At 45.3% G+C, this 13,341-nt stretch overlaps 1 protein-coding gene across 16 annotated transcripts in view; it reads left to right on the top strand.

Annotated features, from left to right (window-relative positions):
- KANSL1L (KAT8 regulatory NSL complex subunit 1 like) overlaps window positions 1-13,341 on the top strand; it is an 81,125-nt gene that overhangs the window by 10,196 nt on the left and 57,588 nt on the right. For all 16 annotated transcript variants that reach the window (XM_070732167.1, XM_070732168.1, XM_070732166.1 and 13 more), the window contains one exon: window positions 4,405-5,516. In XM_070732167.1, coding sequence (XP_070588268.1) covers window positions 4,405-5,516 — 1,112 coding nt within the window. The remainder of the gene's footprint in view (window positions 1-4,404; window positions 5,517-13,341) is intronic.

Here is a 13,341-nt window from a genome sequence, read left to right as displayed (position 1 = left end):
ATATGTTGATCTCCAGGCTTTTAATTCTCTTAGTTGCTCTTTTCTGAACTTTTCCCAAAGTCTTAAACATTTTTTTGTAATAGAGTGACCAAAATTGGTTGCAATATTTCAGGTGTGGCCTTACTAGGATTTCTTACTAAATCAGCTAGATGTTATCACCTTGCCAATGTATAACAACAAGATCAGTTCTATCATAGTAACCAGATGTGACCTGATTGATGGGTCTAGCAAATAACATTGCAAGTTTCCTCCTTGAGAATTTTCTCTTTCTCAGATTCCCAGTAACATTCTTATTATGAAAATGGAGCTTTAAGTAGTCTGCTAAATAAGATATCTCACAGTTTTTAAATTTTTGAGATTGTCTCACTGAAACCAATACCTTTTGAAGAGTTCTATTGGAAAAATGACTATAGTCTTATACTAAATTGTCATGGGGATGAGGAATGCCAATGGTTTCCTTTCTCCCCCTTTTTTATATTCTTTGCCACAAGTTGATATTTAATAAATACACACAAACCTAGAGTTCTTAATACAGTCATAAAGTGATTGTACATGAAATATTGTTGCAATCTTTTTGATCTACCCTCTTAAAATATATGCTTACAACTTACACATATACTTTTTGTTAGCAGCATCATTGTTATCCTAAAACACAGAACACATTGTTATCCTAGTATATCACAGAATATTATAGATTATTTTTTAACCTTGTCCAAATTTGTTAAGAAAAAAGAATTTATTTCAGTTGGACTTTCTTCCAAATAAATAAGTTTTAAGTACAGTGATCCCTCGATTTTCGCGATCTCGTGCTTCGCGAAACGCTATATCGCGATTTTTTCCACCCGATGACGTCACTCTCTTCCTTCCTTTCTCATCTTTCTTTCTCTCTCTCTTTCTCTATCTTGCTTCTTCCTCTCTCACACTCTCTTCCTCCCTCTCTCATCTCTTTCTTTCCTTCTCTCTCTTTCTCTATCTCTCCCCCTCTTGCTGGCGGGCGGCAGGGCGAGCGGGGGCATCAGCGAGGAAGACCCAGGGAAGGTTCCTTCGGCCGCCCAGCAGCTGATCTGCTCGGCAGCAGCGAGGAGCCGAATCGGGGTTTCCCCTTTGCGTGGGCGGCGGGGAAACCCCGATCTTCGTCTGCTCGCTGCTGCTGCGCTGCCGAGCAGATCAGCTGCTGGGCGGCCGAAGGAACCTTCCCTGGGTCTTCCCCGCCGCCCACGCAAACTCCACCATCTGCGCATGCGCGGCCATGAAAAAAGGGCGCGCATGCGCAGATGGTGTTTTTACTTCCGCAACCCTACATCGCGAAAAATCGATTATCGCGAGGGGTCTTGGAACAGAACCCTCGCGATAATCGAGGGATCACTGTAGTTGCAATGCAATTATATTCAAGTTTACTTAGAAATATGTATTATACATGAATATCATTAAGTGTGTTTAGGATGAGAGGTATTAATATTCTCATTAAATAATTTTGACTTCCATAATCAACAGCATTCAATTTCAATAATGTGTACCATATTTTTGGGAGTACTGTATCTGGCGTACTAGAGTATAAGACATACCATAGGTTTGAGGGAGGAAAACAAGGGGAAAAGGCCTCTGCCTCCCAGCAAACAGAAAACAGTACAAATGATATGCACTGTTTGCTGTGTATTTCTGCTTATGTGTGTCTGACCCATAGAAATAGCAAAGAATTGAAGAAATGTAGATTATATTAATGCCAGAAAGTTTTCTTAAATGTAGTCACACTAACTCCTCCCAATTATTTAAATAGATCTATTCCAAACATGACTAAGTTAGGGTTTAACTCAGCTGGCTTATCTTAATACCAAAACAGGACACTGTTACATTTCACATTATACTTTTTCAGATCTTTAAATTTGATGCGGCTTTTTGGAAAGTATACCGGTAGTTAATCTCTGCTATTTCAAAGAAGATACAATAGCTCTGGGCTTCTTCAGATCAAACATTTATTTTAAAAAGCTTATTCATTTTGTTAAGTTATCTAGAACAATAATAAGGCAGTCTTTAAGAAATAAGTAATAATTTCAACATTCTATAGACATTTATAGTTATTGATTTACCTCCTTGCACTTTAAGCAGTCCATCTCCCAGCAATGTGCCTCTTTGCAGTTAGTTTCCCTTTCAGTTCTAGCACTGGCCTGTCTGTCTTGAATCAGCTTTAGGTCCAGAGGCTGATAATCACTTGCTTTTGCTATTCAGGTTCTGAGCTGTTTGCTGCAAGGAGGTAAATTATTGGGGGCAGATACCAAAAGGTGGGGGTGGCTGGGTAAGGCTACATTCAGTGTATAAGACGCAGCCAAGTTTTCACCCTCTTTGGGGTAAAAAGGTAGGTCTTATACTAAAAAAAATAAGGTAATTCAGTTTACAAATACAGTGATCCCCCGGTTATTGCGTCCCCGACCATTGCGAACAGGGTAATTCGCGATTTTTCAACCCGGAAGTCAAAATACCATCTACGCATGCGTGCCCTTTTTTTCTATGGGCACGCATGCGTAGATGGCAACCGGGAGATCAGCTGCTGGGCGGCTTCCCTGGGTCTTCCCCCTCTTGCTGGCATCAGCGAGGAGTTTCCCCACCGCCCACGCAAACTCCTCGCTGCCGCTCGCCCGCCCTTCGCCTGCCCACGCCGTTCGCTCCCCCTCTTGCTGGCGGGAGGGCGAGAAGCCCTCCCCAGCACCCGCTCGCCCGCCCTTCGCCCTGGCGGAGAAATTCCAGCCCCCACCTGGTCCCGCCCGATCCTCCTCCCTGAGGCAGCTCGCCCTCCCATGGCCGCTTCCTCCACCCTCCATCGCAAGCCCTCGCCACCGCAGCCAACGCGCGCTGCTATCTTCAAGCCCGGCTCCTCTCGGCCCAGCATCCCGGGCCAAGCGGCTGCCTTCCGTGACTGAGCCTGGCTGGCCCGGAAGATCGTAGCGCGCGTTGGCTGCAGCGGCGGCGACATTGCTGCCGGCTTGGCTTCGCTCGCTCGCCGCTGAGGAGCCGAAGATTGGGGGGCGGCGCGGCGAGCGAAGCCAAGCCGGCAGCAATGTCGCCGCCGCTGCAGCCAACGCGCGCTACGATCTTCCGGGCCAGCCAGGCTCAGCGGATCAAGCCCGGCTCCTCTCGGCCCAGCATCCCGGGCCAAGCGGCTGCCTTCCGTGACTGAGCCTGGCTGGCCCGGAAGATCGTAGCGCGCGTTGGCTGCAGCGGCGGTAACATTGCTGCCGGCTTGGCTTCGCTCGCTCGCCGCTGAGGAGCCGAAGATTGGGGGGCGGCGCGGCGAGCGAAGCCAAGCCGGAAGCAATGTCGCCGCCGCTGCAGCCAACGCGCGCTACGATCTTCCGGGCCAGCCAGGCTCAGCGGATCAAGCCCGGCTCCTCTCGGCCCAGCATCCCGGGCCAAGCGGCTGCCTTCCGTGACTGAGCCTGGCTGGCCCAGAAGATCGTAGCGCGCGTTGGCTGCAGCGGCGGCGACATTGCTGCCGGCTTGGCTTCGCTCGCTCGCCGCTGAGGAGCCGAAGATTGGGGGGTGGCGCGGCGAGCGAAGCCAAGCCGGCAGCAATGTCGCCGCCGCTGCAGCCAACGCGCGCTACGATCTTCCGGGCCAGCCAGGCTCAGTCACGGAAGGCAGCCGCTTGGCCCGGGATGCTGGGCCGAGAGGAGCCGGGCTTGATCCGCTGAGCCTGGCTGGCCCGGAAGATCGTAGCGCGCGTTGGCTGCAGCGGCGGCGACATTGCTGCCGGCTTGGCCTCGCTCGCTCGCCGCTGAGGAGCCGAAGATTGGGGGCGGCGCGGCTCTTTTAAAACATCACCGCTGACATGGGGGGCTTGCTAGCACCCCCCCAAACCCGGGTTGGGGGTTCGGGGGGGTGCTAGCGAGCCCCCCATGTCGGCGGCGATGTTTTAAAAGAGCCGCGCCACCCCCCAATCTTCGGCTCCTCGCTAGCGCTGCGGAAGTTTAAAACACCATCTGCACATGCGCAGATGGTGTTTTTACTTCCGCAGCGCTACTTCGCGAAAACCCGCTCGTTGCGGGGGGTCCTGGAACGGAACCCTCGCAACGAGCGGGGGATCACTGTATGTGTAACTCTAGTCATGATTACATTAGAAGGAAATCAGTAAAAAGGTGAATATCAGAATATTTCATGGAAGAGACATTTGTTAGCTTGATCCTACAAAGATATTCTCCAGAAATTAGGCCTTCATTTCCCAGAATTACTCAGTAAACATGGCTATTGTTGATAATTATAAAAGCCCCAAAATATATAAGGTACCCAAGTTGGCAAAAGCTGGATTTGTTGAACTTATTTTTGATACTATTTGCTTTTTTGTTGTTGTTACGATTATAATTTTACCAACTTTATTTGACAGTCTTACTCATTGTTTCCTTTTTATTGCAGTTTTGCTGTAAGCAATTTACAACAGCTATGACACCTGCTGTCCAAGAGAAAGCAATGAAAAGTCATGGTGTCTGTTTATCATCATCTTTACCTTCAAGAGAAATGGAGTCCAGTGAAACATTAGCAATGGAAAATACTAGACCAGTAAAAGAGAAGATAAATGACGGTTCTGCCACAAGTTTTTCTTGTTCTATTTTGGGGTTTCCTGCTTCTCAAGTCAACCACAATATTGATTGCTTTAACTTAAAATATTTTGATCCCCAGTCTTCTAAACATTGTTCTTTATTAATGAGTCCTAATTTAACATTCAGTGTAAGCAATAACAATTGTATTCCAAAGAACTTAGAAGAACATAATTGCTCCAAGTTGAGAAATCCTGTATGTAACAGTACTAATGCACATTTCAATCAGAGTATTAATTCAGAATCTGGAGAACAGGTTAGAGGAGATGTTTTATCAGGAACAAGGAAAAACTTTCTGGAAACAGAGAGATTACTGGATTTACATTTAGCTGAATTGAAGAACACAGAAGAAAAGCAGTTTCCAAACTACAAGTGGTATCGAAGAAATGGTTTTTGTGGCAAGGCTTTATTTGTTAATCCTGATACAAAAAAAGGAGATTTGTTCCATAAAATATTCCAAGATGCCTCAGAAGTAACAATAAATTGCAATCCTGGCAGCAAAGAACAGGAATTAAATTTTCGGTTACTTCAGTGTGTAAACAAGCAACAGACTTTGTTGAACCGGGCCAAAAGAAGTCAGAAACACTTGCAACTTTTATTGGCAAAGCATATTGTCAAACATTGTGACCAGCAGATGAAATGCTTTGTGAAACATCAGCTATCGAGAATGAAGGATTTCCATGATACAAACAATCTTTTGGATGGAAACTATGAAAAATGTACTATGGTTAAAGTTGAAAACACTCTAGAAGCTAATAGGAATAAAGACACATGGTCTAATTTGGATCCTGCACCTGATGAAATCAAGCTGTTTGCTTGTGCTACAGCAGAACTTCTGTCTCAAGTGGAAGAAAGTTTGGATTCTGAAGCAACTTGTAGCAGCTCAAGTGAAGATGATGATGAGCAGATTTCCAAAACAACACTGCCAATGTAAGTATTAAAGCATTTTGAAATATTGGTACTACAGATCTGCTAACAGTTTTATATACTCAAATTCAATGCCCATGGTTCATATTTAAAATCTGTATCAAACATAAGATATGTTAATGATAAGCTCAGAGCCAAGATGCAGGTCTTTTGAGTTAGTTTTACTAAATGGTAAAGTTATACTCGACGGAAAACCTGGAAGACAACTTGTACTCAGTGAGGAAGATGAGTAAATATTTTATACTGAATGAGGGAATTTATAGTTCTGAATTTCACTGTTTACCCTTCATATAACTTATTCTTCTCAGATATCAATTTCTCCTCCAAAGAAATGAGTTGAGCTAACATGCTGACAATGTTGTTATATTATAGAAAATCATAAGAATTAAACCAGGGCATGACTCGTTAAGGAGGAGTCAGGCAACTGAAATAGATTCAGAAAACCCCCCCAAGAATGGTCAAGCCTAATAAGGATAATTTAAGAATTGTTTAGCTTTGAGAAATTGAGACCTAAGGGAAATATAATAGTATAATCTTCAGATACGAGAAAGATGATACACACAAGATTATTGAGATCTATTTTCCATTGTTTCAGAGCATAGGATATGAAATAATGTATTTAAATTACAGGAAAACACCTTAAGAAGGGGATGCTTTCATTTTTATAGAGTTAGACTTGTACATGGTCCTCAGACTGATTCTGAAATGATGGATGATAGGTAGGTAGATAGGTAAATGATAGATAAGATAGATAAGAGATGGATGATGGATGGGATCTAGAAAACTGCTAAAAAGTTTAATGTGAGTGCATTATAAAGTGAAATAATTATGTTTTCTCAATTTTAGTTTAGCATTAAGCATATCATGTGAAGCAAAGTACAGTTGCCAATTCTCTAAGCTGTGTTTACATAGCTATTAAAATGCTTTAAAAAATTATGCACAATAGGTGTTGTGTTGAGAATGTCAACATTTTCTATTAGGTAAATGTTTGGTTTTGTCCGATATATAGGTGTTTTGTATTCAATCTGATTCTGATTTTATGCTGACATGTATATAGTTAATCCAATCATCTAATTTTATACTAGCTGTTTAAATTAGTATGTACTCGAAAAGGCATTTTATCTTTTTGAGAGATAGTTTGGTGTAGTGGTTAAGGCACCAAGTCAAAAGCCAGCAGACTATGGGTTCTAGTCCTGCTTTAGGCATGAAACTAGCTGGATGAGTTTGAGCCAATCATTCTGTCTCAGCTCTAGGAAGAAGGTAATGGCAAACTGCATATCTTGTCAAGAAAAATGCAGGGACTAATTTTGTGAGCCATTTTTAAAATACCAATGAGTCTCAGAAAGACTGAAGTATATGATGCCGAATTTGTAACCCTTCAGCTATGGATTCCTTTTCTTTTATATTGGTAGTATACAGTGTTCCCTCGATTTTCGCAGGTTCGAACTTCCTGAAACGTCTATACTAATGTGAGCTGTGGATCGAGGAGGACGCCCAAGTTGCGGACCCTCTCTGAGGGGGTCAATAATTCCCCCCCCAGGGTAATGGACGGACAGATGGAATTGTCCTTGGGAGGCAAAACCCACAGCCACTTCGTCTTATCCGGGTTGAGCTTGAGTCTGTTGACACCCATCCAGGCCCCAACAGCCTCCAGGCACCGGCACATCACTTCCACCGCTTCATTGACTGGGCATGGGGTGGAGATGTAAAGCTGGGTATCATCCGCATATTGATGATACCTCACCCCATGTCCTTGGATGATCTCGCCCAGCGGTTTCATGTAGATGTTAAATAGCAGGGGGGAGAGGACCGACCCCTGAGGCACCCCACAAGGGAGAGACCTAGGAGTCGACCTCTGTCCCCCCACTAACACCGACTGCGACCGGCCAGAGAGGTAGGAGGAGAACCACTGAAGAACAGTGCCTCCCACCCCCAGCCCCTCCAGCCGGTGCAGAAGGATACCATGGTCGATGGTATCGAAAGCCGCTGAGAGGTCAAGGAGCACCAGGACAGAGGATAAACCCCTGTCCTGGGCCCGCCAGAGATCATCCATCAATGCGACCAAAGCGGTTTCCGTGCTGTAACCGGGCCTGAAACCCGACTGCTGGGGACCTAGATAATCGGCTTCTTCCAAGGACCGCTGGAGCTGGAGTGCCACCACCTTCTCAACAACCTTCCCCATAAAGGGAAGGTTGGAGACTGGACGATAGTTATTAAGCACAGCTGGGTCCAGGGAGGGCTTCTTGAGGAGGGGGCGCACAAGCGCTTCTTTATAGAGTGATGGAAAAACTCCCCTCCCCAAGGAAGCGTTGGTAATCTCCTGGGCCCAGCTCCGTGTCACCTCCCTGCTGGCCGAAACCAACCAGGAGGGACACGGATCCAGTAAACAGGTGGCGGAACTCACAGCTCCAATGGCCTTGTCCACTTCATCAGGTGTCACCAGATCAAACTCTTCCCAGACAGGTGGACAAGTACGTGCCCCAGTCATCTCGACTGACTCGTTGTCAGTCGACTCTGTTTTACAATTGGAGTCGAGGTCGGCCCGAATCCGAGCGACTTTATCAGCGAAAAACGTGTTAAAATCCTCGGCACTACTCTGCAAGGGCTCCCCAACTCCCCCCTGATTAAGAAGGGAGCGGGTCACCCTAAACAGAGCGGCCGGGCGGGATTCCGCTGATGCAATCAAGGCGGCATGGTACGCGCATCTTGCCGCCTTGAGCGTCACTTTGTAAGTCTTAATAAAAGCTCTTACAAGTGTTCGGTCGGATTCAGACCTACTCTTCCTCCATCGCTTCTCTAGACATCTCTTTTGGCTCTTCAACTCCTGGAGCTCCTCGTTGAACCATGGGGCTCTACGGGGTCTAACGCCTCGGAGAGGTCGCAAAGGCGCAATCCGGTCGAGAGCCTCCGCAGCAGCCGTGTTCCAGGCCTCCGCAAGAGACTCCGACGAACTGTGGACGAGTGCCTCTGGGATAACCCCAAGCGCCGTCTGAAAGCCCTCTGGGTCCATCAGGCGTCTGGGGCGGAACATCTTCATTGGTTCCGCCTCCCTGCGGGGGAGGATTGGAGCCAGGAAGTCAAGCCGTAGTAGAAAATGGTCTGACCATGACAAAGGCAGTGCTTCTAAGCCCCTTAGTCTCAGACCATTACTTAGTTGCTCGGAAAGGAATACCATGTCAGGTGCGTGCCCTCCCTCGTGAGTCGGACCCTGTACTACTTGAGTCAGGTCCACGGCTGTCATGGTGGCCATGAACTCCTGTGCCAACCCAGAGGTTTCGCCGAGTGACGGCAGGTTGAAGTCCCCCAAGACAATGAGTCCGGGGAACTCCACCGCCAACCCGGCTACCTCCTCGAGTAGCACAGGCAGGGCTTTTGACACGCAGCTGGGAGGCAGGTACGTGAGAAATAAGCCCACCTGAACCCCTAAGTCCAACTTCATCAAGAGAGATTCGCAACCCGCAATTTCTGGAGCAATGAGTCTACGCAGGCAAAGGCTCTCCCTGGCTACAATGGCCACTCCTCCCCCCCTTCCCTGGGGTCGCGGTTGATGCCATATCTGAAACCCGGCTGGGCAAATTTCCGAGAGAGGAACACCTCCCTCTGGGCCCAGCCAGGTTTCAGTAATGCATGCCAGGTCGGCCTCCTCATCCAGGATCAAATCCCGGATGAGGAGAGCTTTATTTACCACCGACCTGGCATTCAGCAGCAACAACCTGAGCCCAGGGCCAGAGTTACACTCACCACCAGTACCCAAGATTGGGCTCACAGAGCCAGAACAAGGGATCGTTATTAAGCAACGATCCCTCGTTCCCCTGGAATGGCTAACTCTGTGGCCCCCGCCATATCTGCCTCTCCCCAGCAACACAGGGATATTCCGACCCCCTGCCCCCCCAGAGATCGGTGCCCCTTCCTCTCCCGCCTCCCGAGCGTCAGGTGGGCCAAACCTCTCGGTTTCCCCCCCATACCACGGTTTTTCCCACTCGATGACGTCATATGTCATTGCCAAACTTTCGTCTGTCTTTAAAAAACATTTTTTAAAATAAACTTTAATAAATAAACATGGTGAGTAATAATCTAAATGGTTGCTAAGGGAATGGGAAATTGTAATTTAGGGGTTTAAAGTGTTAAGGGAAGGCTTGTGATACTGTTCATAGCCAAAAATAGTGTATTTACGTCCGCATCTCTACTTCGCGGAAATTTGACTTTTGCGGGCGGTCTCGGAACGCATCCCCCACGAAAATCGAGGGAACACCTAGAAATTATGGAAATATTCAGTATCATCTGAAAAAGAATTTCCAACTTGAGAAAGAAAAATTCAGGACATGACATTATTGCCTCCTCAAATTATCCAACTGTATAATAGATTGAATTACAGTAGTACAGTGATCCCTCGGTTAGCGCGGGGGTTACGTTCCAAGACCTCCCGCGCTAACCGATTTCCGCGTTATACCGGATGCGGAAGTAAAAACCACCATCTGCGCATGTGCGCCATTTTTTTCATGGCCGCACATGCGCAGATGGTGGAGTTTGCGTGTGGGCGGCAGGGAAGACCAAGGGAAGTTTCCTTCAGCCGCCCAACAGCTGATCTGCTCCGCAGCGCGGAAGCAGCGAGGAGCCGAAGATGGGGTAAAGGCAAAGGGGAAACCCCATCTTTGGCTCCTTGCTGCTGCCGCGCTGCGGAGCGGATCAGGTGTTGGGCGGCTGAAGGAACCTTCCCTTGGTCTTCCTGCCGCCCAGGCAAAGGGGAAACTCCAAGATCGCTTGCCGCTTGCCGCTTTGCAGCTTGGAGCCTTGCTTCGCCTCCTTCGCTGCAATAGGCAAGCGGCAAGCGATCTTGAGAGAGAGAAAGGAGGGCGACTTGCCAGTCCACGCCCCCCTGGATGAACAGCCTCGCATGGCCCCAGCGCCGGGCTCCGCTGTTGCCTCCGCCCCCATTCGGCTCTGCAGCTGAGAGGCCTTCCCGGCAGAGCCCTCCCCAACAGCTCCCGCTGCCAGCGCAAAAAAGAAAAGAAAAAGAAATCCCCAAAAGAGGCAGGCACAAAGCGGGGGCACAAGGGGAGCTGCCCGGCAGAGGTTGCTTTTTTTCTTCTCGTGGGCAAGTGGAGGGGGGGAGAGAGAAGGGAGGAAGAGAGTGTGAGAGAGGAAGAAAGAGAGAGAGAAATGATAGAAAAAAGGGGAGAAAAAAGAGAAATGAGAAAATGATTGAAGCATAGTGACAGGAAAGAAAGAGAAAGAGACAGAGAAGTGACTCTTAGTGATGACGTATGACGTCATCGGGTGGGAAAAACCGTGCTATAGCAAAAAAACCGTGGAGTATTTTTTAATTAATATTTTTTGAAAAACCGCGTTGCAGCGTTTCGCACTAATCGAGACCGTGCTAATCGAGGGATCACTGTACTTGCTTTGAAATTCATCAAATTTAGTACTCTGCATTTTTATGCAAATATTTTGTTCAACATTGTTTGATACTCGATGCACAAGCTAGAATTTGTCTGTCATGTCAGAGTCTGAATCCAAGGGGAAAGACGAACAGCTGACAGAGCAGAGGAGAGGTAGAACAAGGGAGAGGGCGTTCAGATGAGGACCAAGGGCCATCCCCTCCTCATCCTAGGGCACGCAGGGAAGAACAGAGAAGAGCAACATGGGTGGTGTGGTTTACAAGGAAGGAAAGGGCAAGTGAGAGGGGCAGTTGTCAGGAACAAATGCTGAGTTCATCTCATGTTAACTGCTTTATCTGAGGTTCCTGGTATCCTCCCAACTGCTTTGATTTACTGCCATGCTACTTCACTTCTGGAACCCCTTATCATGCTTGCCCTTATCTTGCCTTGCTTGATTTATAGTTGGAGGTTTTCTGCTTATAATGACTGGGCTGGTATATTTTCAGCAAAAGGCTATTACAGTTTTATGGGAAAGTTTTTCTCCAGGCAGGAGAGTAAAAGGCATGTTGTGGGCAAAGTTGGAGCTAATAAAGGGATTCATACTTATTCTCTAGCTGTGTTGCCTTTGTGCCATGTCCTGGGTTACCACATTGTAAATGTTGACTGCCTTGTAATTCACTACATTATTCCTTATGGGAAAAAATGGTTTGGTACTCATTATTTTTGGTACTCATTGCAGCTCCCAGAACCAATTAACAATGAGTATTGAACTATCACTTTAACTTGTTCTGTGCCAAACATTTCAGGCTACAATAAGAGTTTCTAAAACAGATAATAATGACTGTTCCTCAATTTTTGAAAACCTAAGTACTGACATAAAAAGTGAAAATTGGATGTTGTAATAGACAGAACTGAAATATATAGTAATTAGAAACTATTAATTACATAGAAGATATCAGTACATTGGAGGCATATTAATACACACACCTTCCAAATATTATACAGATGGTGACTAATCATATTCTTGTTCTAAGATTTAGATATTTTGGTATTTTAGCAGAACATAACAATTAGATGGAGCTTATTGCAAATGTTAAAAGCATTATTCCTACAACACATGGCCTATATATGCTATCTTATAGGAGCTATATAAAGAGAATACACACATTATAATAGAAGGATCACAATATTTCAGCTTACCCACTGCTATACACAAGAATGCTGTAGTGTCTTCCACTTCATGAGGTAACAAGTACTAGCAAATATTTTGCAAATACAGTATCAATATTCAAGGCACAAAATATAGCATCTGTCAGAATGCATTAAAGCAATTGAATTAATTTAATATACAGTAGTTAATTTCTTCCTAGGCTCACATATCTGCCTTTTCAGCTACTCCATAATCCTTGGAAGTTTAAGGTATTCCTCATAGGTGCTATCTGTATGCCAACATGCTTCTATACTATAAAGATTGCTATTATGAATCTCTTTATGGGACTTCAGTCGTTAGGACACATCGTAATTATCAAGGTCTACTCTCAAGAAAATAAGAGTTTTATTATTTTGCCTAACTTCCTAGAGTAATATCGCCCTAAAACCTCTGTTGTAGAAACCCTCATACAATTTGAAAGTCCACTGGATTAAAAATGACTCTTTCTCCAGGTCTTAAAATAGAGGAACTAAAGTAAACAACAGAAGCCATTCTTGTTTGCAATTATCATGTAAGATGATTTCACTCATTGTTAGACATAAAGTCAACACTCCCTTGTGTTTATTACTACCAATAGCTTAGGTGGGTTTAGCCAGGATTGGAAACTCTATCACATGCCCTGCCAGAGCAATACTGTACTTTTCCCATTAGTGCACGGAAAAAATGATTTTCTTACAGATGCCAGTTTAGGCACCTTGCCATGCATACCAAAGCCAAAGAACTGCATGAAAATCATTAACTTAATGGCTTGAAGGCTATGTTAAGTTGTCACATTCTGTTCTGCAATTTAGTACATTCTTCAGCTCCTAAATATTATTGCCTATACAATGAATAATCCACTGTTTTAGACTTTCATTAATAGTTGTAGCAGGCTAGGTTTCATTCCCAATAGAAATAAAACATTGATTTCAATAATCACATTTTAAATTATATACAGTTACTATTCTCCTAACCATATATTTAACAATATTCCTTATTGCCAAAAAATTACAATTTGGTAATTTCTTTTTAAAGCCAGATGTTTGGGAATCTGCATATAAACTAAATCAGGTATTCTACTGTTTTTTTCTGAATTTGATGTTTTGCTTTGTTTAATTTTTATTGTCTTGGGCTAGAATTATTTTAAGATTTGAACTATTACTACACACAATAGAATTTAGAACTGTATAAGAGGCACTACATTTCGCAGCCTAGGATATATTTGTCTTTTTGAATCCACATTCTCTATATGTTTTTGACT

The sequence above is a fragment of the Erythrolamprus reginae genome, chromosome 1 (assembly GCF_031021105.1).
Source record: "Erythrolamprus reginae isolate rEryReg1 chromosome 1, rEryReg1.hap1, whole genome shotgun sequence".
Taxonomy (NCBI): Eukaryota; Metazoa; Chordata; class Lepidosauria; order Squamata; family Dipsadidae; genus Erythrolamprus; species Erythrolamprus reginae.
The sequence above is the reverse complement of the archived record's forward strand: the minus strand, read 5'-3'. Positions and strand labels throughout refer to the sequence as shown.